We start from the raw sequence: 25,077 nt of genomic DNA, 5'->3' as shown, positions 1-25,077 counted from the left end.
CTTCTCTCATCTTTCACATCATTAATTATCTTGAAAAGAGAGCATGGTGTACAGACAAGGCTTGTTATGGAGAAAACTGTGTGACTGAACACAAGGTCACAGTGCAGAACGTGACTGCAGTACCACAGGATTAGCACAGGCAGATTATTCTGCCTTTATTAATGCTTCTGAAGGTATAGTCTGTAACAAGAATTTCTGACACACATAGGTTCTCTTTGGTTGTAAAAATAAAGTAGCCTTTCAGGCACTTTATCATTCTTTTTACTGAATACATCCTTTGTGAAAAACCTGGATCACAAATTTTTTGATTTACACTCTTGGGCAAGAAAAAGACAAGAGTACTTAATTTCTCACTATCCTAAACAACACTGGCCAACAAACTCACTTATGCAGGCACACACAGATCCACTAATTTATGTCCTAGTACTGCAACAGGTTCTCAGAATTGCAACAAAAAGAGACCTGGCAGAACATAGAGCAGCCAGGACAGGTTCTAGCAAATTCTAGTTCCAGTATGAGGTATGATGGGTGGTGCACTTTAGCTGTCAGATTTGGTTAGCAGAAACTCTCCAAAGAAAAATTCAGCCTTCTGGGGAAAACAAGGTCAGTGATTCAAGACTCAGTACATTTCTTCTTATTCAGTCCCAGCCACAGCCTTGAAATGAAGTGATAAAGACGATTTCCTTTCAGCCTCAGTGCCCACATTTCTGAAAGATGGATCTATCTAATGCAGTATCAAATACTCAGGAGAATAAATAAAACACTATGGGATTCTTAACTTCAACTATCATTAGACTGCTTCCCTCCTTCTTTTTTTTCCCCTCTAAACTGGAATGCTCTGAAACTGTGTTTACACATGCTAGTTAAGGATGCCAGGTGCTCCCCAGAGTCTCACATTCCTTGTTTTTAGAATACCCCAGCTCCTCTCAGCACAGCTTCCCCGTTTACCTTCTGTCGCTGCTGAATGTTGCTCACTGTGTCTGGCTGAAACTCCAGCTTGTCTGTCCTGCACAGTTTCCAGTATAAAATAATAACAATCAGGAGCACCACAGCAACTGGGACTGCCACCCCAACGATAATCCAGAGGTTGCTGTTCTGAGTCTCTGAAGTGGGCTCCTTCAGCCTCTCCACAGCTGTAAAGTGAAAAGGAACACATTACGTGGTTATATTTCCAACTGAGGACACTTCAAGGTTATGTATTTTTATGTTCCTGTAAATGCTAGTTAAGGAATTTATCAGAAACCAGCTGCACATCACAGGAAATGCCATACCACTGTAAGTTAAGGGATGTCATGCTCAGGAAGCATGGGGCAGGAGATCAATTGTCCTGGCCCACCTTCTGAAGAGCTTACTTAAAATACTAATGAAAATGGCTCTTCTGCCACATCATCCTGTAACCCAAAACTAAGCTGACACAGTGAAATGGGTCTAAAAAAATTACCACTAGCAAAGGTAAGATAAACTGTCCAACACTGCTGCCTGTTCCCTGCTTTAGGCAGTATTACCAGCTGCCTCTTCTCTTTAACATTCTGTTATCAAAACCAATTTGAACCTCCTCCACAAGGTGTATAGTTCTGCCTTGCTGATTACTTTTTTTTCTTCTCTCTGTTTTATTGTCAGTGTGAGATCCTTTGGCCCCAAGCAGAAAACAACTGCTGGGAAGTGTAATCAAACAAGTTATTCTTGCAAAAGGTAAACTGAAATAAATGAAAAACTTTTATTTGTTAATTTTGCAGAGTGCTTAATTATGGGACTAAAAACCATAGCAATAATACATTTCTAGTCAAATTTATGTACTTTGTAAAAATGATGTTTTTAAGGTAAAAAGAGTATTTCTATTTTTTTTCTATTTATCATTTTATTAGTAATCATTCCAGTGATGAGCCTAGAACTTAAAGAACATAGAATTCTTGTGTTTTAGATATCTAACAGTTCATTTCTGGCATTATGTTTTCTGTTACAAAAAAAATTCTTTTTTTGGTCTAGTTTCTTCCAATAGAAGCACTTAAAGATTTTTATGAATCTGTGACTCTTAGAAGAACTTTTAAATGACAGGTCAAAGATAAAAAGTTTCAACATGCACTATAAGCTATGAACACTTTATGAAGTTTGTTCGACATTTATCATTTTTGTAAAGAGAATTTATTCTTGCAATGTTTTTCACTTCTGTCTAACCAGCATTACAGTCCATTTATGGATATTGAGGAGATGTATATGAGCTATTGACCTATCTGTACACAACTGTTTTAATGAGGGACAAAATTTAGGAACATATACAGATGGTACAATTATTACTATTTTCTTTCTTTTCTTTCTGCAGAGAATTTTAAATCTCAGACACATGCTTGTTCTGTTGGCAAAATACCCTGTGGTACCATGTAACTCACACCTCCATATTGCACAGAAATGAGAAAAGGTAATTAAGCATTCATACCAATGAGGTATTTTGCAGACCATACTTGTCTCTTCCTCAGATACAATTAGGAAAGAAACTTAAAGGTAACACGGAATTTTGAGTAGGTATTCTGTCTCGCTACTAACTGAAAATGGGTTTAATTATTTATATACCAAGCCTCCTGAATGAAGTAATTATATGAGTTTACATGACCTATCCTATTTATTCTGATGGGTATCTAGTAAAAAAAAATCACATTACTTTTATATTATATTTATTTAAAGATCATATTGCTTATATACTGCTGATGGACAAACAAGTAAAACCAAGGTCAATCATATTCCACAGAAGAAATAAATGTCCCAACTACCCTTAGTGTACATCTTTCACAGAAAAAATAATTCAGACAAAAAAGCAGTGACTGGTGTTAGAATACACTGCTAAAGGAAACACTCAAAACTAGAATACACTCAACCAAAGGAAAGACCCATTTCATACCCATGCACTCCCATCTCCCAACTGTGGGGTTTGTCCAAGCTCCTGGACAAGACAAACTGTAAATACTGGCCTAGCCAGGATGAAATGAAAATGGCAGGAAGGTCTTTAGTCAGCACTGTGCTTTTCCAGCACAAGCACATAGTGAATGCAGTGAGGCTGGGCTTAAAGACCCTGCTGCAACCCTTAGCTCAGAGAGGCAAAACAGCACTGCACAGCTCACTGCAAGGCTGCTAAAATTCATTTCCTCAGCAGTGGCAAAGCTGCAGCACCCCAAAAACAAAGCAACAGTGGGCACCATGCAGTGCCATAACCTGCTCAGGTACAGCCACCCCTCCAGTTTGCCTTTGCTGGTAGTGGTGTGGGTGGGACAGGGCTTGGCAGTGGTGGGGATGGCACAGGGCTTGGCAGTGGTGTGGGGATGGCACAGGGCTTGGCAGTGGTGTGGGGATGGCACAGGGCTCTGCAGAGGTGTGGATGGGACATGGCTTGGCAGTGGTGGGGATGGGACAGGGCTTGGCAGAGGTGGGGATGGCAGAGGTGGGGATGGCAGAGGGATTGACAGTGGTGGAGATAGGACAGGGCTTGGCAGTGGTGGGGATGGGACAGGGCTTGGCAGAGGTGGGGATGGGACAGGGCTTGGCAGAGGTGGGGATAGGACAGGGCTTGGCAGTGGTGGGGATGGGACAGGGCTTGGCAGAGGTGGGGATGGCAGAGGGATTGACAGTGGTGGAGATAGGACAGGGCTTGGCAGTGGTGGGGATGGGACAGGGCTTGGCAGAGGTGGGGATGGCAGAGGGATTGACAGTGGTGGGGATGGGACAGGGCTTGGCAGTGGTGTGGGGATGGCACAGGGCTCTGCAGTGGCATGGATGGGACAGGGCTTACGCTGTGCAACGCTGCCCTCGATGCGGTACCCAAGGATGATGGCAGCCCGCTGGATGTCCACTCTGTTCATCAGGTCTGAGCACTTCAGAGCACTCAGCCTCTCCCCATCTTGGTCCTCCACAAAGTAGATCAGCTCCACGGGGTTGTCAACACCAACTAAGCGTGACACGTTCACAATCTGAAAAGAAATTGCAAAGCTTTTACATTTTAAGTTGTATTTATTTGGAGCTCCCATACATTTTGTTTCAAGAGTTCATACTCTCTCTCCTCTGTTGTAACTGAAAGGAAAATTTCAAGGGAAGTGATCCCTTAAAAAATATATTTTTATGACTATCCTTTCCTTTTCTCCCCACTACTTGAATCATAAAAATGTACACATCTGTAAGTAAGAGAACTGCTTTCACTCTAAAGACGCCAACACTGTGCCACCCTGGAAGCCTCTACTGCCTTTAGCAATGGTTGGTTAGAAGAAGTGTGACTGCACTTTTCCCTTCTCTAAATGCCTGCTCTAACTTTGATTTGTTAGTCATAACACACACACCTCTTTGCTCCAGTTTTTCTAAATGTTAAGCAGCTACACAGGTGAATATTCTGTTAGCATCAAATAAAACTGTTTGCTCTGTTTCAACTTAAGCACTTGCACAATCACCTTCATCCTGCACACAGCTCCCCTTGGCATCCACCCTTCTTCAGGAAGGAATGTATTGGACGCTGTGGGAAGGAATTCTTCCTACCTACATCTAAAGACATTAATAATCAAAAGAATGCATGCTATGAGGAAGCCCTGTAGATACTCTCTAACCATCAAACATCTACATTGCATATGAGAACCACATAACTTTGAATTCCTGTAAAATTACATCTTTTTATATAACAACTCTCCTCTGTTTAACCATTTACCATGTAATGGTGAGCTCAAACTAGAATTAGGATAAACAGTAGGAGGTATGTGATTTTTTTTTTAAGAGTTTGAAGGGCTCTGGAAGGAATTGACATAAATAGAGCGAAGTATTTTGCTTCCTTCAGAATTATCCTTCTGCTATGAAGTACATACTTAATAAATTATCATCTCAGAAACTGCCCATAGGCCTAAAGTAAAGCAAACACACAAATGTTTGCATGTGAGGCTTACAAAAGCAAATCTTTATATTGTTTTCTTTCCTAGCTTCCAACTGAACAAATCATGTTGAAGGAAAGAAGTACCGTTTCTAGCTCAACAGGAATGATGTTCTGGTTTTGGGGAACAGCAACTCAACATGTCCTAAAAAAGAATTCCCAGTAATGGTAACAACAAGATGTATATATAAATACATGTATATTAAAAAAAAAGAAAAGATGGGAGAAAAACAAAACAAGAGAAAGCACAATTGTCATAAAAATCTTCTAGGACAAATCAAGTGAAAGCAAAAAGTAATGTTCAGTGTCAGCCATATTTGGTGGAAGAAACAGAATATCTACAAATAGAGCAGAAAAATGTGCAGATCTCTGAAATGCAGCAAGAGCTGCTAACAGGACCCATTAAATGATGCTGCTGCTCACCTGAACACCATTCCCTCTTCTACCAGCTAAGGGAAAACAAATCCCTGACTGAAGGTAACAAAACAGCATCAATAAATGAGGTTTCAACACACATATTTGGCAGCTGTAAAGCTAAATCTGGCTTCATTGACCTCAAATATACAATTGGTTAACAAATGTGCACAGCTTTGTATTATATATTACATTACATCTGCTTCAGGAGGGTTGCCACAGCCTGGTCTCAGTGCACAGAGCAGCAGAATGTACAGACTGGTATCTGCTCCCAGCACAGATGAAACCTTCCCAAACAGCACCTAACTCACATGGTGGGTGAGGGAGCTGAAAGGCCATGTGGGACTGAAAATCAATGAGTTCTTAGTTTTAATTTTAGGAAGCTCCTCTGTGCATAGCCAGAGAATCAGAGAAAATGAGAAAATTCTTAAACTGAGCTGTCATATATTTTACAGCCTGTGAAGAATCCAAGGAGTATAATTATGTGTGTTACCCATATCAGGTCATGGTACCAAGCTGCCTGTATGGGTTAACAAAGGAATTTTTCCACAGCTGCCTTTAGAAAAGGCAGAGGGTAAGAAGGACAAGATTTCGGTGCAAGTTGTCACAATGGAAACTGGACAAATTTTAACACAGAATTAAAAACAACAGCATTTGGCTCCCTATGCTGAGGAACAGGGATGCGTGAGAACAGTGAGAGTGGAGACAGGAATAAGTAGCTGGAGGTATTTCAGCACAGTACAGAGAACAGGAGAACAAGCACAAAAAAGTTCAGTGGAGGTACAGGCTACTGCTGATGAACTAAACTCACTATTTTAAGCTAAATTTTATCTGAAATAATTTCTTCTGAATACACAGTATTTTATGACTGCTCACACCATACAGAGAGAGAAGCTTCACAGAGAGAAGCTGCAGACAAAATTTCAAAACCATGGGGAGATGGTTATGGATTTCTATTCTGGGAAAGCTGGTGGTTAGCAGGGTAGTCTGGGAGCAAATACAAGACAGTTAGATTTGTACATAAACCCAGTACCTGTGACAATAGCAGTACCTCAATTTTCATCTAGATTTTCCTTACAGATTTTTGTAACTAGCCTCTGAGTTTGCTGGAACACAGGAAATGGCATACTGGGCCTGAACTCTTTTAAATCTGGTCATGGAATTGAGGCACACAGTCACTGTGCCTGTTTGTTACAGAGTTTCTGGATTCTAAGTTTTGTGACACATGGTTCCAAATTATACTCTTTGTGCAGCTTCAGACTGCTGTAGTCTCTGTCCTTGAGAATGATAAGAATGCAAGCAGAGACAAATAGTATTTGCCAGCCATCCAGCAAAGCAGCCTACATGTAAGGAAGCATTTAAGCATTTTACATTTACACTTTGGCAGTGAGAGATGACATAGGGAGAGAAGAGATAGAAGAATTTTAAATGCAGAAAGTTGGGGGGGGGGGAAAGAAAAAGAAGAAAAGACTAATTCAACTCCTGTGTACATAAATGATACCATCTTTGTTGATACTAGATGTGCATTTAACCTCCACAGAGGAAAGGCTTAACTGTGTTCAGGTGTCAGTAAATTTAATTTAAAAAGTGTTTTCAAGTGAATATCATAGGTCAGTGAACAGAGTTGCCTTGGTAACAAAATCTAGTTGGTAATTTCAGGCACGGAAATACAAGTGGTGGGGAAGCTTCCAAGGCATTCTCAGAGTCCTGGGCAGCTAGTGGGATGTCCTGGTCAGCAATCCCCACAGGAGCAAGGAAGGCCTGGTGAGCTGTTTCAGGGTCTGGAAGGCATGAGCACTACTGAGAAACAAGCAGATATGCACACAGCATCTCCAGGGCTCGTGCAGGAGCATTATTTCCTTTTCTTGCCTTCCTTCATCATACTGGAAAAAAAATAATTGAAAAAGATGCTCTTTCTGTCTTATTAAGAGTAGGATTTTAGTGTCTGGGCAATTAATTCAAGCTGTACTGTGGTCAGCACACAGAGGTACAAGCAAGCTGTGAGCAACCTGACAGGAGGGGCCAGTTGCTGCCTGGGATGGCTGCTGGAGGGGCAAAAAGCCTCAGAGGAAAAGGTGAAGCAGCAGCAGTGCCCAAAGGCTTCACTTACAAACCTAAAAACTCACAGCAAGCCTTTATTTATAAACCTAAAAACTCACAGCAAGACAGGCTTTCCTCAGCCAGGAGAGACACACAAGCTGTCAGCAGAAAAACACGAGAACAAATTTTTGCCTTAATGAAAAGCTCAATTCAGTCATTGCATTCTCTCTCTCATAAGCTGCTACTCCTCACACACATTGCAAATAAAATGCTGCCTAACATGTTCTTTAAATCAGAACATTGCTCTTTGTTTAATTCACTAGGATCAGCTTTTCACTTTCTATTAGGTTCAACAGACAAAGCATGTTGAAATAAAGGAAAATTATTTTTTTTCTTAGCTGCTGCTGTATTTTTAAACTACAATTAAGCCCTCTAATTCCTAAAAAAATGTAATGAGTTATTATAGTAAACTATGATATAATAAAATATATATTGTAGCTATTAAAATATAAATATAGCACAGATGTCTGCAGATGCAATGCAAGCCACAGTAAGCACATGCCTTCAAATTTGCAGCAACAGAAGATGCACATTGAAAATATGCATGACCTACTCTGTGAAATATTAATACAATGTCACACAAAAATCAGTGGAAATATCAGAAATACAACAACCAGGTGTGAGGCTTCAGCAGGAGTTTTTGTACATAATGGTTACAGAGTTTTTTCTCTTTTTATCATGGAGTGCCACCTGTTAGCACAGACAGTGAAACAGGAGGGGAAAGCCTGCTATTTGGGTACCCTCCAAAGCTCTTCTTCAGACTGCCCAGGCTTAAAGCATAATTTTTCACATTCTTAGGTACTAACACATGCCTTTAGAAATGAAATCTAAACCTCAAAAGGTATCACTTCTATTTCCTGAGCACGTGAAAGGAAACTAATATGCCTGCAGTAACATTCACAAATAATTGCTTCACCTCTTGACCTGCAGTCCTGATTTTCCACAGAGCTTAGAAATGTCACATTTCAATACACTATAAATATATTTCACCTCAGGAAAAACTCCAGTCTAGAGGGTCACAAGGCAAGTGAAATGTGAGTCTAGTCTTTAATGGATATATAAACATGTTCTGTTAAAACTGTGCAACACTTTTGGTGCTGGCAGCTTTTTTTTCTTATTTTCACTGTATTATGCTCTACTATCATAGCAGTCACTGATTTGTGTGCAGGAAAATGTGAATGTAAAGCACAAGAAACATTATTAACTCTCCCAGAAGATACAAACACAGCTTATAAACTTGGCTAAGAGGAACAGAATTAACAGCAGTAAAAGGTTTATGGCAGATGCCTATGGACAAGATCCTCAGCTAACAGGGGAACATCCTGGAAAGGAACTATCCTTCAGTCTAGAACTCACCATCACTGCAGCTGCACACCCTCTCAAGGCTGTCTCACCTGCCACACACCTGAACATCCTGCCAAGGCAGCACCAAGGAGCTGTGGCACCTGCAGGTACCTGCTGTTCTGAGCACACCCAGCACACACACTTCACCGCAAGGTTTCTCTTCAGCCTCCCTCCCTCCACATCTCCTTTGTTCAGCTCTAACCCCACCTGAAAGGGTGGGCTGGGAGCACCTGGAGAAGCCCTGTGATGGTAGGATGTGCTGACTGTAATGAATAGAACCCTCCTCTGCCCAAAGCCAGCAGTTGGCAGGCTCTTTGCACTAATTAAGTGGCATAAATGAGCAGCACTGCTGTCTGGAACATGAGCTGCAGACCTTATCTTATGTCCCAGTACATAACACAAAGTCAAAAGAAAAAAATGCTGCATTTTCACTTTCCAAAATACCACTCCTTATCTAAAAAGGATGTGCCTATAATTTTGTGCATGAAAAAATAAACTACCTGAGCTTTATTTGCAAAGTCATAAAACTGTAATCTAAACATATACATTTTATAGGCTGTGGTATCTTCACTAGCAACATAAGGAATATTTGTTTAATTTATATGCAAAAGGAGGACAAAGGCATAATGAACAAAGTGCAATAAGAGGTGCTGGGAATAGGAGATCTGAAGCAGACACCTATTAGCAGCAATTCGAAGCTGTACAAAAGAAAAATAAAATAAAATCTCTATTACTGAAACAGATGTTTCTGAGACAGGAAAGCAGAAGTAAGAATACCCCAACATCTGGAAATTTAAGTGGTAGCAAAAACCATAGGATTAAATTAAATAAAGACAATAGGTCTGAAATGCAAAAAGGGCATCTGGGAGGTAAACCAACTGTCAATGAATTAGTTGGAAATGGTAATTTTTAAGAAGATGAGCCATTAAAAAAGTACTCTGGCTTTCAGATTGTTGAACTGAAAAAAAAGAACACATCAGAATTTAAAACTTTAAATTAAATAGTAAAGCCTTCTTGGACTTTATGTGAATAAATCCACCTGTGACTCTAAAACTCTAAAGCAGCACTGGAATTCAGATAACAGAAGCTGCTATGTGTGCAAAATTTGGTATGAATAATCATTTTTACCTGAAATCCAACCCTGTAACCAGGAGTACTGCGACAAATAAGAAGTTAAGGGGTAGAATGTACTACTCTACTGCTGCACCAAGCCACACGATTCTACTTTGTATTTCTCCACCACTGCCAAAACATCTCAGAGAGCTGTGAAGTAGCTGTCCCAGAAGATAAGTGTTTTTCAGATGATCATCCTGTCTCCTTTTGCTAGGCGCCTCATGTAAGCCAAACAAGACAGAACATTTTTAAAATAAGACGTTGGTAAAACAATTTTCACTGCTGTTTCTATGAAGCCATCAGAAGTTTTTAGTAATCAGTTATTTGCATTTGCTATGTTTAGCTTAAAAGACATATGTGGTGCCTGAAAGAAGACCCATATTTTAGGTGCAAAACACAAATATCACCAACTAGCTAAAGGTGACACATGCTTTTGAGTTATATTTCTTAACTCAAAACCTGAGCACTTTGTTAACACTCATGTTAAATAATTCAGTAATTTATTATCCTTTATTTTTCATCCTCTTAATACCTGCACAATGTTGCTGCCTGCAAAGCTGGCCCGTCTCCAGATCCTGCCTCTGAGCAAAGCCTCGTTGAACAGGTGAGCGAGCTTCCGCTCCATCTCAGCCCGGAACACTTCCTCCTGAATGCGCTGGTCAACCACGCCCAGGAGAACTGCATGGCACAGAAAACAGCCCAAGAAAACAAATTCATCAGTAAAACTTCTCAGTTCCTTCTCCACAACTTCAATTACAAGCTTTGAGTCGCCCTGGGACAGCTCAGGGATAATTCGAGAGCACCTGACCTGTTCAGGCGGAGGTTACTTGCTGGAAAAGGGACACATTTGGTTAATTTGGGGGAAAAAAAAAATTCAGGCAGAGGATTTTTTTGGAACCTTAACCAGGCTAGACAGATCCAGGATAGTAAGGAAACTATTTAAATTCTAAAAATGCATAAAATCGTGAGCATCCAATGAATTTTTAAAAACTTCTAAAAGAGAAAACTTAGTCTGAATCATCTGCTTCAACTAATTGCAGTCAAAAGTGTTGAGTTCAGAAGTGATACTGAGTTGGAGATGGGGAGGGCAAGGTTCTTGGAGAAAAAGTAGAACAGCAGCACATGAATGAAACTGTGTATTTAAGTGCAACTCCCCCAGATAAGATTAACAAGTATGCCAATCACAGCACAAAAAAATGGTTTGCAGCCTTGCTTACTTGGCAACCAGGTACCCTGGGTCACTGGGGCAGCTAATGCTGAGAGGAATCCCTGAAGGAAGAAGAAAAAAAGGGTGGACTTTTACTAGCAAGATGGCATCCAGTTAGAGAAATGTGAAGTGAATTTTTTTCCCCCAAAATAAATAATTTGGGGGGGGAATTCAGGTAGAGGATTTTTTGGAACCTTAACAGGCTAGACAGACCCAGGATAATAAGAAAACTACTTTGATTCTAAAAATGCATAAAATCATGAGTATCCAATAAATTTTTAAAAACTGCTAAAAGAGAAAACTTAGTCTAAATCATCTGCTTCAACTAATTGCAGTCAAAAGTGTTGTGTTGGAGAGGTACCAACACTTGTGTACCGAGATGGAGCTGGGGAGGGCAAGGGTTCAGAGTCCTGGAGAAAAAGTAGAACAGCAGCACATGAATGAAGCTGTGTATTCAAATGCAACTCCCCCAGACAAGATTAACAAGTATGCCAATCACAGCACAAAAAAAATGGTTTGCAGCCCTGCTTACTTGGCAACCAGGTACCCATGGTCATTGGGGGAGCTAATGCTGAGAGGAATCCCTGAAGGAAGATGAAAAAAAGGGTGGACTTTTACTAGCAAGATGGCATCCAGTTAGAGAAATGTGGAGTGAATGGAGCAGTAGTCATTCAAATGATCCAACTGAACAATCCTCCAGGACAGCAAACCAACTCACTGCTGACTGCATCAAATAAATTCAGTTTTAATTCTCCTCCACTAAAAATACATGTATTTTTTAAAAGCTGCTTTTTCTGTGTTTGCACATTTATTCTTTTAAGTGTAGAGCTTAATAAAAAGCCACCAGGTTGATAAAATCAATTAAATATAATTTTAAATTTTTAAAATTTTAAACAAATCTATTAAAGCCACGTTTTCAATTTGAAGCTTTCACTGCAGATGTCAGAAAAAGGAAACATTTTCATGATTTCTCACCCAGATCAACAGTATCTGTCTTCTGAATTCAATCACAGACTAAGTATCTCAGAATTAAATAGCAAAACAGACAGTGACCTAAGGCTGTTATATACACACCAAGCAGAAAACTGTTCTTGCCTGTGTATTGGATTTCAGTATCAATAAATTATGTTTAATAGCATGAATTGTATTCTACAACAGAGGGAGAACACTGTATATCCCAGCTTTTTATGACTACTGGGATACATGCACGTATATCGGGGTAATTTGATATTAAAAAATCTTTACATGCATAGATTCTATCATTTTCCCATGTCATGATTCATTACCCTTAAAATACAAAACACTGACTGAAAGCAATGACTCAGCCAAAGTCTACCAGCTCTTCCCAGAATCCTGCAAGAACTGAGACTACAAAAAATTTCTCTGCAGGGAAAAAAAAAAAAAGTTGCTGCAATTTGCTTTCAAAATCTTACAGGCAGAACTTTATTTAAACCCAAGGGAATGTGATTTTAGAGCTGGAAGAACCCTTTTTTTACTGTAGGAGCTAAGGGAATTTTCAGCAGCAATGGACAATCCTAAGGCTGAGCAAGAGAGGGAGCAGGTGGAGCCAAAAAAGCCAACACAAATCTCTAAGGAAGGATGCCACTGGTTATGAGACACATGTAGGAGATTCTCCCACATCAGTGAGCATTATCTGAAATTCTAGATCTTTCTTCTCTGAAACAAACCATGTGGACATCAGAAACTGAGGTGCAATTTGGTTTCCTGCTTAAAGAGTGAAGTGGTGACTGGTGGGAAGAGATGGGGAAACCTGGAAAAAAGAGCAAGTCTATACAACAGGTGAACTAGAGGTGATAAAAGCTGCAGGAAGACAAGAGAGTATCCAGTGGGGCACCTGCACCCTAAGAACAAGTTTGGTAGGCAAAGCCTCCTCACCAATCAGGCTTAAAAGCAGCAGGTAAGACCTACAGGAGGGAGGCAACCTCAACAGCCTTTGAGCACCTAAATGTGACAGTTCAAGCACATCTGTAAATTACAGAATAAAACACTCAGAAGACTTTGGTGGGAGGGATCTTCTGTGAACGAATCAGAAGAGATCAATGAAATGTGATGAAACTCTTTTATGTACTCAGAATTCATCTATTTTCTCTCTGTTTTATTCTGGGCATGTTTTGGTAGAAAGTGTCACACAAATAAAAATTTAATTTTCACTTAAAATAGATACCTAAAAATCAATGTGGCATATTGACAACATGCAGAGTAGATACTTTATGCCTGACAGTCTGAGCTGTTTCACTAAGAATGAACGGCCTTGTAGACAAAAAGTGCTTTGTGTGCATTACCAAGGAATTTCAGTAGTTAATTCTAGACCAGGGATTTATATTTCCCAGATATTTCAGGTCACTGGGCCTTTGGTTTTAGAATTTATTCAGCTCAGACATGTTATTACCTCATAAAAATGCAGCACCCCTAAGCTATTGATATTTATGCAGGCTAGTTATCCCACTACCAAAACTAATTGCACTTTTACTTACTCACAGAGACCATACATACCTGTTCTCACCCAGGAAGATTTCATCAACTGGGACACATTAAGCTTAGGATAATGAAAGGCTGAAGAAAAAAACAGAATGGAAGAAAAACATCCATAAGAACAGTTTTCTAAACAACGTACACAAAACCAGAAGCCACTACATAATTTATACTGTCAGCAAGCATCTTATTTACACAGATGCACTTCTGCTCCTGAGGCAATGCAGACACAATAGCAAGGGAAGTGCTCCCAGTGTACACTGCTGAGTTTGTCTCTAACAAAAAGAAGCTAAGTGAAACAGTCAGATTTATTACGTGAAAGACTCCAAGCTGCTGCACCGAGCTCATTGCTCCCAGGAATTAAAAAGCTCACTGTCTGAGCTGTGACTCTTACTGAGCTAGCTGCAGGATCAGACTCTCACTCAAAGGGCAGTGAGGCAGCTCCTGAGTGTCTCAGGATGAAAATAAGACCTGCTCTGAGGCAGAAACTACAAGGAAACAATAAATGTAAAGCAGAGAACTAAACATATATGATTTGTGTTCCAGACATGTGCAGTTTTTTTACAAAACCCACAAATAACACTGCTACAGACAAACCTCGTGGCTTTTCTGCTTGGCTTGGTGGCTTCAAGTTTTCCTAATTTCTCAATTTTTCAAAAAAAAAAAAAAAGCTCTGCTCTAGAGGGAAATCCTTGCCCCAGTAAGGAAAACAGTCTATTTCTACTGACTTCAGTATAGATAAGATTTTTCCCAAGATTTCCACTGGAGAGCAGTAAAGACATGTTGGGAAAGAAGTGAAGATGGGGGCTGGGCCAACAGTTTCCTCAAGGGAAGTCTTAAGCTTCACTATGGCAATAAGGAAATGGAATGGTCTTAACTTTCTCAAAATATTTAATCCAGATGCAGTTTGCTAAGCATTATACAAAGGTTAATTTTTAAACCATTTCATGAACAGAAAAAAACACAGCACATAACAATTAAATGACCTGGCCCATGCTGGATCAATTTAGAACAAAGATGTCTACAGTTGTGGACTAGTTTGCCACTACTCCACATTTCAGGGAAGTAGAAAATTGAAGTTTTTCTAATTTAATGATGCAAGAATTTGTAGACAAGCCATTCTCTGTCAGTGTACCAAAAATCTGATTCTTTTGCCCATTAAAAAGCTTAGGAATTTTTTGTTTAAGGTAAAAGCAAAAGAATCATTAGTTACATTTTACCTTTTATTTTCACAGATTTATAACTAACTCCTACTGGAAGAAAAAAATAAAAGAAAATTTGGTTATTCTAGCTTTATTTCAGTAATAGCACCACTAGCTTCAAGATGACCACTGGGCTGGGCACTCTGTGACTTACTATTCAGAAGGGTGTTGGAACATGGTCCTTTTTTTCTGAACAAGAAACACTGGCCCTCTATGCAACAGATCACAATGCATTAAATTTCCAAAACTCTCAGACAAGCAAAAAGCACCTCAGAGTCCATTTAAACACTCCCATTTATTTTTGGCATCCTGATACTCAATTCTTCTGATTGTAGCTTTTAGATTGAAATTCTATTTACTCTAGTCATGCAATTGTTTACTTCAATTTAGAAATGGAAGCTGAACAAAAAAAAGCATAAACTAAACTGAAAACTGATTCTGTTGTTTTCCAATGCATGGAAAGAGCACGATAAGGAAATCAAAATCCTTCCAGTGACCATAATGCTTTGAACTCCTAGCAATTTTGAGTTTTCCCTTCTTTAACCCAAAATCATGTTTCACTTCAATACTTACTGTGCTCTTCACACTTTTTCTAATTAGTACTTGAAAATGATTTAATTCATGCAAATTGCTGGGTGACTATTCATTTAAACTTTCCACGGAATTAACGCAACTTAAAAATAAACCAACTTGAGCAGAAAATCTTGACATTGAAAAGGAAGATGTGCTGTGATCATTGCCAACTAAGACTAGGTTCTAAAACCTGACAAAGAATGCTGAAAATTGCCAGAAGTCAGCCAATCCAGGTTCCAATTCTTATACCACAGGTCACTCTAGTGTCTCACTGACACACAGACCTTGGGCTCATCTGGAGTCTCAGCACTTGCAGCAAGATCAAATTTGCAAGAGTTCTGATGTCCTCTGGAACTAACAATTACAAACAGCACTGACTGATTGTTATTCTGAGGGGGAAGCTGGATAGACAAAATGCAATTATTAGCTAGATTGCAGCTGGTCTGCTAATGACTCTGGATGCATTAATGAAGTAGATGCTGGCATCATTAGGAGATGCCAACAGGCAGCCCTGGAGCACCATACCGTGTAACAGCATCGATTTGGTGCTGAATGAAAAGGGAAAGGGTCACCTGCTCAGCAGAGACCTACTAAGAGCAGTCTAAAGCACACCACTCAGGCAGTGTGGCCATTGCCAGATGTTCCCAGGATCTCTCTCTCTTACAGATGTGTGGCACCATGCAGGATACAACTGGTGTCATGCTGATCATTCTTATTTCTGATCAACAGAGAACAGTAGTAGAAAGCATGGAGGGAATGCAGGATGTGAAATGAGAAGGCATTAAATGAAAAGTAAGATTCCATGCAGATACTGGGGTGTGGGCAATAGCAACACACTGTGACTTTAAAACCTGATCTAAAATCCACCCAGAAAAAAATGCCAAATATTTCTGCAGTCTTTGGACCATATCATACAATTTTATATTTATCCTATTGGCCTTGCAACATCTCTAAGATAGCCAAAATAGATGACATGCATCAAAGTGCTACTTAGAACTGAAAAAATAGCAAGTCCCAAGGCAACCCTCTCTACTTAAAAGTCCTAAGAAAAACAAAGAGCTTTATTCAGGGTAAGTTCATGAAGGCAAATATTGCCATCTACTCCACAGCTAGCCTTTACCTGTACCCCAAGAAATCTGCTAGCCATAAAGAGATACCAAATATATAGTTTCCTGTTATTTTTAATGAACTAGCACCCAAACCCTGGGATTAGACTTGGTTTTCTTTCTGCTGACTTGTAGGTCATGACCATCTAACCAATTTACTATCTGAAACGTGAGCTGTAAGGTGGACAATGAAAAATAAGCACGAGGAAGGTGTAAACTGGACATTTGAATAGAAACATGTTGCTTAAGTCACCTAGAAGTCTTGTGAGGAAAGAAGAAAGTCTGGAAGTTTCCAGGTTTTGCCATTTTGACAGCCCTATTCCTGCAAAGAACAGTCCACATCTGCCAAACAACTTTCACTCCTGATCCTGACTCTATGTGACTGGGGAAAAAACTGAAAAAGAATTCCTGGTGTTAATGATGGGACAAACCACACAATTAAAACTATAAACAGGACATATTATTTATGTGAATAAAAACCATGTGAGGACAGTGTGTGAAAGACAATGCAAAGTGAACAAGTGGCAAGAAGCAAATGCACTCTTTGGAACAAGGCTCATATTTGGGATATTGATGTCATGGTCTCACTTAACAATGTAGAGATGCACAAGTAGCTTTTCTTGGGTATGATCAACTTCAACCCCCAAGGTTGGGGGTTGAGCCCTGGCACTCAGCTCACCCACAAATAATTCCTTTAGATGCAGCTACAAAGCTTACAAGATCATGCACAAAGTCCTTAAGGGAAAAAGAAAAGTCACTACCAAGAGTATGAATTGTTAGCATGCCTGATAAACTAAGGCACAAATGGCACAGAGTAGTATGCCATGGAACATTTCATATTTACATATGAACATTGACATACATAAATGGTTTACATGTAAATATCCAACATTCCTAGAAAAAAAAAATCACACTGAAAGCAAAGGTTTGCATATTAATTGGCACAGACCAAAGCAGCTATATCAATCTAAGGTGTTGTAACACCTTCCCTGCTACAGTTGCTCTGTAGACTTCAGGGCCTAGAAAACAAAAACATTTAGGCATCTCCCTGCTAAAGTAGCTTTGAGGATCTGGCTGTTGGTCACCCTCAACAGTGTGCTGAATAAGATGTTTCAGGAAGGATCTGCCCAATGCTGCTGAGCCTTTGCACAGGATTTTTGGCTCTGAATCTGAAGACCTAAAACCCTTAGGCTCAAAATCCAGTCACAGCAGCAGTGTAAAAAACTGTAGGAACAGCTAAAAATAACTGGCTGTGGTTGTCTCACTGATAAAAGAGTCTGAACTACATTCATCATTTCTGTGCTTGCTGACAGAAGGACCCACAGCTCCAGTAATCTGAGAAACTGTGTTCCCACTTTGCCAACTTACCAAACAGCACCAGAGCTGGTATTCCAGAACAGTGCCCATTAAAGAACTTCTGAGACCAAACTAGACCAGTTCAAACCCAAATGTGCTGTCCTACAATGGGCTCAATCTACAGTAAATGTGAGCTCTCCTAACAGCAAGAAAGTTGCTGACAAGATGGTCCTTAATTTAGGACACCTTATCCACCAAATCCTCATGTTTTCTACATTGCAATCTTTGGAAAGATCTCATAGTTCCTAAAAATCCTGAGCTCTCCACTCATCCTGCTTTACTTTGTTTTGTAATTGACATGTGAGTGACCACAGGGCTCCACTGGCACTGGCACCATCCCCACTGAACAGGCACTGTACACATGCAGGTAACAAACACAGGGACAGCTCCTGATACGAGCATTAAAGCAATTTCAAATTTCCTAAGTACCATCAGGAAAGGAAAATAGAATCATAGAATTGTTTGGTTTGGAAGGGACCTTGGAGGTCACCTAGTTCAAAGCCCAAGGAGAAGCATGTACATTCATCTTTAATGGGAATGTCTTCCCCTTGTGACCAGCCTCTCTTTCAGGCTACACCAGCCTTGGTAGAAATTCTGTTATCACTTAATTGCACTGTAGCTCCATTGCACAATCCAGAAGATGGATTCTCAGCAATGGGCAACCTGCAAATGCACAAATATAATTTCAGAATATGTGGACAAGACTAAAAGCTGTAAGAGCTGATGTAGGCTCTTACAGGAACAAAAGGGTCCCTCAACACCAAGAATATTACTAGAGACTAAAAGCTACCTAAACTCAAGCTCAAATGCATAAAAGAGAGGACACAGAGTAAAGAGAGGTGTCTTTCCAGCAATCAAGGCAAGAGCAACATTTTATTTGCATTCAGTGAGCAATAAAGACCATAGCCCACAAATGTGAGTTGTTCTGTGGCTTCCAAGATAAAAAGAAATGCTGGTCATCTATGGACAGGGATTCTCAAGACTTGGTCCTGGCTCAACTAAATAGACCTACCACTGCATAGAGCTCACACTTTATGTGAGATCAAACAAGAACAGAAATGCTTAACAGCAATATGTCAACAACTTCATACTTCTTTTAATTGGTTATGGGAGTAGAGGGATCAAAAATGCTGAAAACATGAAATAAAAAGCTTCAAAAAACTAGTATGTTTAGAGTGCCTCCAGTAAATGGGGAAGTATCCTGTGCAACCACCTTACCTAGATTGAAAGCTGCTAAGGAGAGCAACTTTTCTGTTGACAGTGACTCTCTTTACAGTAATTTCACTGACATACACAGCTGCATAATGAACACCAGCTACTATTAGACCTGATTTTCCACTAAATGTTTAACTATATTATAAAACTCACTGTGTCAGATGTTATGCATCTCTACAGCTCACGGAAATAACTCCGAAAATTAAAAAGCATGGTGAGATAGGAGAAATGGGGAATTAATGGACTGAGTCAGTGACACCCACCAGCAGGAAAAGGCAAGTACTATTCTCCCATGATCTTGCTTATGCTCCTGAGTCATCTGAAAAATCTAAAATCTAACATAAGTTGTCAAGGCCAAGTGTCAAGCAAGCTCTGTTATGCAGGCAGTTCCCACTCATCTACGTTTAGGATGATGGTGGTCTGAAAAAAAAGACTTGCCATGCAAATGTACATAAAAAGTGAGAAAGGTAATACTTTAAAACATAACAGACTGCATAGACAAATTAATTCAGACTATATGGGCAAATATCAACTTATGTAGCCAGTGTCCCAGGAGTTTCTAGAAGTCAGAGACATGGTTAAGAGCAGCTGAAAGTACTGAAACTCCTGAGAATTAGCAAAGGTCTCTCTAGACATAAGCACAGACACACACCTTGCACTGCACTTCACAGCAATACTGATCTAAGTGATTTTCTTATTTTTAGATCTGGACTAAGACCAATGAACTGATGAAGCCAGGTTAAGCACAACTGACCCAGCACACAAGGAAAGTATGATGACAAAAGCAGCAAGATGCTGTAGCACCAAAATGTGAGCAGAAACAGGCACAGATCTGCCCTGCAGAACTCATTATTCAAGTTAGGTACTTGAAGCTGCATTATCACTTATGCAAGAAATTATTTAAAAATTGTACAGAGGGAAAATACTGGACAGAAGCATTCTGCAGTGCTGGATAACAGCAAATACTCACGTTCAGCAATCTGCTGCACAGGGAAGCCCAGATAGAAGCTGAATTCCACCACAGACAAGTTCCTGAGCTGCTCGCTGACTTCAGACCCATTGAGAAAACCGTACCTGTCTCGGATGGCAAAAACAATGCTCACAGGGCCCTGCCGAAATGCCACCCCAGGCCTGCTCAGAGTTATATTCAGTATCTGAAAAGACAGCATTGAAGCAGGGTCAGCAAAATCTAATCACTGCCATTTCCATCCCTTCCTTGACAGACTTTTCTTTTTCCTCTTATATGAAGAGGGGGGCAATTCACATCAAGACAGAGGAACATCTGCTCCAGATTGGTTCAGCCAGCTGAGTCTCAGAAGAGGCAAAGTTACATGTGAATTTCTCTTCAAAGAGTCATCCTTTAAGGTCAATCATAATCCAGAATGATCTGACAGCTACAGCCCAGAAAATGATGAGAAAAAAACACCTAGCAAGACAGACAGCAAAATAAATCTAGTCATAAATAAGTCTTCCAAACTACATGGAACAGAAGAAAGGGATTGATTATGGCAAAAAAAGTTCTGAAAATGGATGTTCTCTTGGTAAAAATTTCCTGCACCACGCACACCCAAATCCACCAGTTGTTAGAAGCCTTTTTGTGGCAACAATATAAACAGCAAATGTATTCATGTAGATAAACCTGAAAAATAAGAAGTATTTAAAGTAAGTTGGCTAAGCTAATAGTCCAAAAAGTTGTTTTACATGTTCTGTCTTCAGTCTATGCAGTGACACTGTGTTTCAAGTTGTGAGCACTCTTCTATATGTATTACATAGTACTTTAGACACTCTAAAATTTGTCATTTTTCTTCCTGAATTTATTTTAGTGTACAACAGATGGGTATTTATGGTGTCAGTTAAACAACATAATAAAATTTTTACTGAGTTTGGTATTACAACAAAGTTAGATAAATTTAAGAATTCAAACTGAAGAGGGAGTTGATCTCATTAAATTGAATTACTGATTTTCCAGGGAGCTCTGAGCTCTGCTGTGTGATTCAGGGCTCTGCACATGTGCAATACCTTTCATGTGTGAAGTTCCAGTAGCAGCTGTCCCAGACATCATATACTGTAAGTATTTCTAGATCTCAGAAGCAACCAGCATGTTTGCTCACATGATGGCAGGGTCATGTAACTCCTATATTCCCTAACAGGGTGGGGAAAAACAGCATGGCAATGAGACCTGAGAGCTTTCTTCCAACAAAAACTTTTTAACCCCACCTTAGTCTTTTATAGTAAACTATGATGGGAGTGACTCTGGTAAGGGCTGTAACAGTTTTTATTTGGGAAATTATAAACCCTATCATATTCAATAACGCTTTTGGATATAAACCATCACCTTGGATATTTTTTTCAAGAAGCTTGTAAAAGCTTGTAACATGTGCCTTGTTATTTTTTAGGGGGAAAAGCCCAACTGACTTCATGACAAAGCCTCGTAGGTCTACATGACCTAGACTGCAAGTGACAGCCAGAGAACACCTAACTCATTTTATTGTCTGGAAGAAACACAGGACAAGCAAAGGTGAGGGGGGGAAAGGGACAGATACAAACCATGCTCATCCTCTCACCTGCACAGTGAAGTTGTAGGACTCCTGGTGCTTGTTCACCTCCAGGAATGCCATTGTCAGCCCCCTCTCAATGCGCTGGCTAAAGGTGCAGAATCCAATATCCACGTTTCGAGGTACAAACTGAAGCACTGAAAGCAAAGGGCAATTATTCCTACAGAAAAGTACTTCCATGAGAGAGAACAGAACAAGAGAATTCACAGGGCTATCATTTTCTTCTTTCACGAAGCTAAGGACACCTTCAGTGAAACACCAGATGAAAATACATTAAAAACACATTTTATGTTGCTGCAGTAAATTCTCTGCTCACTACGATTGGTTGCAGCAGTAATTTTAGATCTCTAAAAGATACTAGTGACAAATACTGTTTCCTCTTGTATACTAAAAGACCTTCACTATATACACATGCCTAACTTTACCTCACCTGACCACTGAGTTGGCCACACTGAAATTCTGAGCAACCAGCCAATCCATGAAAATCTTCAGAAAATAAAGCAACAAATATCTCTTTCTTGTAGCCTGAAATACAGTATTTAGCTTGCCTAAAAGACTACATATTGGATCCATGAATGCACATTAGTATTTGTCTAATACTTTCAAAACACTTAGTAAGCTATCTGTTAAATTTAGATACAGACATCTTTAAATTCAGAAGGAGAAAGAAAGAGCACAAGACAGAAGGAGTAAGGGTAGTGGAAGGTGATCAGGCACACAGACCTTAACTACACGCACATCTGTGGATTTCCACATATAGCCTTACCCAAAGAAATGCTACAGTTAGCTTACAGATCCTAACAGCAATGTTATACAAGGTTCCAACCCAAAAAATACACCTCCTGTCTATTTATATAACCATGTTAAGCAGAGGAAAAAGACATCACACCTGCACAGTTGAAGTGATGTCTTGCCATACAACTATTAACACAGCACAACACACAAAGCGTATCTGAACAAAAGTACCATGTTGACATTTATTAACCCTGCTTGTATGCTCAGTCCCTGTCACTACCTCATTACACAGACAACCAACCAGGCAAGCAGTTTTATCATGCAAACAGGGCCCAAAGAAGATTTTAAATGACAACACTGACTCTCAATATCTATTACATGGGTACTCTTTTGTTTTAGATTATTAGCAGTCAAACTTTGCATGAACTGCTGCAATACAGCAGCCATGGAAAGCTGAATACTACATAAGCAACCCTCCTGCTCATGTGATACATGAGCAATCAATCCTCCTGCTCACCAATTCTCCTACACCACAACAACACAAAAAGGCAGCTTTTAACATAAATTTAATCTGAAATTGACACAAGTATTACAAAGTAGCTGCACTGTGATTTTATGAATAAACATTTCATGGATTTTTTTTTCCTCTTCTCACCTTGAGAAGCAAGAGAAAGAGCACAACTATTTTGCAATGTACCAAAAAAAATCCTGAAAAAACACACGAAGTGATGGGTTTAACTGTTTACAATTTACCACCTCTCTGCCACAGAACTGTAAATTATGTCATTAACAAAAAGAATTAAGATTCACAATAGGGTTTTGACTTGACCTTGCACGGCAAGTGAAGAAGTGCGAATCAACAGGAGCTACCTTTTCCCCTCTGTGTAGGAGGAACTCACCTGTTTGAACCTGGAATCTGTTGTCTGGCACAGTGAAAGAAGGGTGCAGTGAGAGGATGATGGGGGCCTCCCCACGAAGAAGACTGCTGTTCACAAGCACATTTATGACAGCTATTGCCGTGTAAACAAAGGGACCAGATGTCACCAAGAAAGCAAATTTGGGGGAAATTTTATAAACCTACAAAAAAAGAAAAAAATCTGAAATTAAGAAAATCCAAATATGTTAAATCTGGCAACATTTTAGACCTACACAGTCCCATGCAGTTCAAAGCCACCTCATTGAGAGGCAAGAAAATGCAGTCTTTATTTTTCAAAGAGCAGCAGAAGCACAAACACAAGTGCTGTGCTTTGCAGTCTCTGCTCCAGTGCATCAGAGACAATTCCCCTGTGCCAGGTGCACCTGCTGGAATCTCTTCAGTACAACACACCAATCTCAGCACTCCTTCATTTATCACATGCCCACATATTAGCACTCCCCCTTGCCTACGTTCCCCTGGTGTACATAACATTTCCCATACAAAATTCCTGTTTACTTACTGAACTGCTTGCATAGCTTCTGCATTTCAGTCATACATCACATAGTGAATGCATCCTATACCATTCATATGTGGCGCACAAGGAGTAAAATACACATAAACAATGTTCTTTAGATATAATTTTCACACTCAAGAAACTTTCTTCCAGGGAACATTTCTATCTGCTTGTTTCAACACAGTTACCACATTACAATTCTCCTCTTCCAATTCATGTCCTGACTTTGAGTCTTCTTAAAAACCCTGAGGAGCCTTACACATCATGTAAAAGAAATGAGATTGCAAGTTAAATATAAACCTTGAACCATGCAGACACTCTTATCCATCATTTCTCAGCCACCTAAGTAGAACAAACGGAAAGGTTTTATTTATTTAAACATACTGCAGTGTCTTCCCTCCTTCAGAGAAACTCTCTGAACATAAAGAACACCTGTTTCCCCACCATTACTTTCTTCCTTCCTGGGTTACTCCCCCAGTTTGCTTTATTTGCCTGTGGCAGTCACGCTTCAAAAGTATTTTGGTATATCCAACATGATGGCCTCATGGATAAATCATGTAAACCAGAGACCCAGAGTTTCTGATAAATTCACTGAAGGGATGCCAGCACCTTGCAGGTGCCATGCTGGTGAAGGGATGTGTTAAACACCTTAAGCTTCAGGAACAGCCTTATAGAAAACCACAGTGCCACTAAATTGCGACCCACATATTCCTTTTTGGTATTTCTGCTGTAGTATAAAGTGATGGCAACTGCTGCTGAGATGAGACAGCAAGCAGCTCCTTCCTGTCTTCTAAAATGCCTGCATTTCAGAGAGCTCATCTCCACCAGAAGAAACTACCTCAGCAGCAGAAGGAAATGAGAAAAAATAATCTATGCTGCTCATTATGCCTTTCTTCTTTTTTTGCCCACAAATATATGCAACATCCAACTTTTATTTTAAATGGATTTAGATCCATAAAACTCAAATTTGTTTGATATGAATAATGTGCACAGCTCCTTTCAGTTCCTCTTATCTGAAATTTTATTCTTTTATCTCATGATGAAATAATCTCCGCAGCTTCAGTTTGCCAAACAAACAGCAGTTAAAAATGGGTAACACATGCCAAAAGAAAGTTGCCCATTACTTGCAAATGAGACTGCTTAAAAGGCAAGAAAAGGAGGAATTAGAATTACAAATCTCAGTGACAATTTGCTGGTGATTTCTGAAGCAGTATATGCTGAGGAAGAGAGGGTTGCTGCAGCCACCATATACTTATGCACGGGAGTTGGGTATTTCAGACACAAAAGCAAACCTCTGTAACCAACTCAGCTGCCTCCATCTCTGACTGGTTGTGCTGCCC

The 25,077-nt window shown here is 39.8% G+C and overlaps 1 protein-coding gene across 6 annotated transcripts in view; it reads right to left on the bottom strand.

Annotated features, from left to right (window-relative positions):
* KIAA1549 (KIAA1549 ortholog) overlaps window positions 1-25,077 on the bottom strand; it is a 143,050-nt gene that overhangs the window by 40,911 nt on the left and 77,062 nt on the right. For all 6 annotated transcript variants that reach the window (XM_071422382.1, XM_071422385.1, XM_071422387.1 and 3 more), the window contains 7 exons: window positions 23,207-23,384; window positions 21,582-21,709; window positions 19,988-20,171; window positions 13,587-13,646; window positions 10,398-10,543; window positions 3,779-3,956; window positions 949-1,133 (listed from right to left, as the gene is read on the bottom strand). In XM_071422382.1, coding sequence (XP_071278483.1) covers window positions 949-1,133; window positions 3,779-3,956; window positions 10,398-10,543; window positions 13,587-13,646; window positions 19,988-20,171; window positions 21,582-21,709; window positions 23,207-23,384 — 1,059 coding nt within the window. The remainder of the gene's footprint in view (window positions 1-948; window positions 1,134-3,778; window positions 3,957-10,397; window positions 10,544-13,586; window positions 13,647-19,987; window positions 20,172-21,581; window positions 21,710-23,206; window positions 23,385-25,077) is intronic.

The sequence above is a fragment of the Agelaius tricolor genome, unplaced genomic scaffold (genome assembly GCF_023055355.1).
Source record: "Agelaius tricolor isolate 1412-34295 unplaced genomic scaffold, bAgeTri1.0.p SCAF_3, whole genome shotgun sequence".
NCBI classification, from domain to species: Eukaryota; Metazoa; Chordata; class Aves; order Passeriformes; family Icteridae; genus Agelaius; species Agelaius tricolor.
The sequence above is the reverse complement of the archived record's forward strand: the minus strand, read 5'-3'. Positions and strand labels throughout refer to the sequence as shown.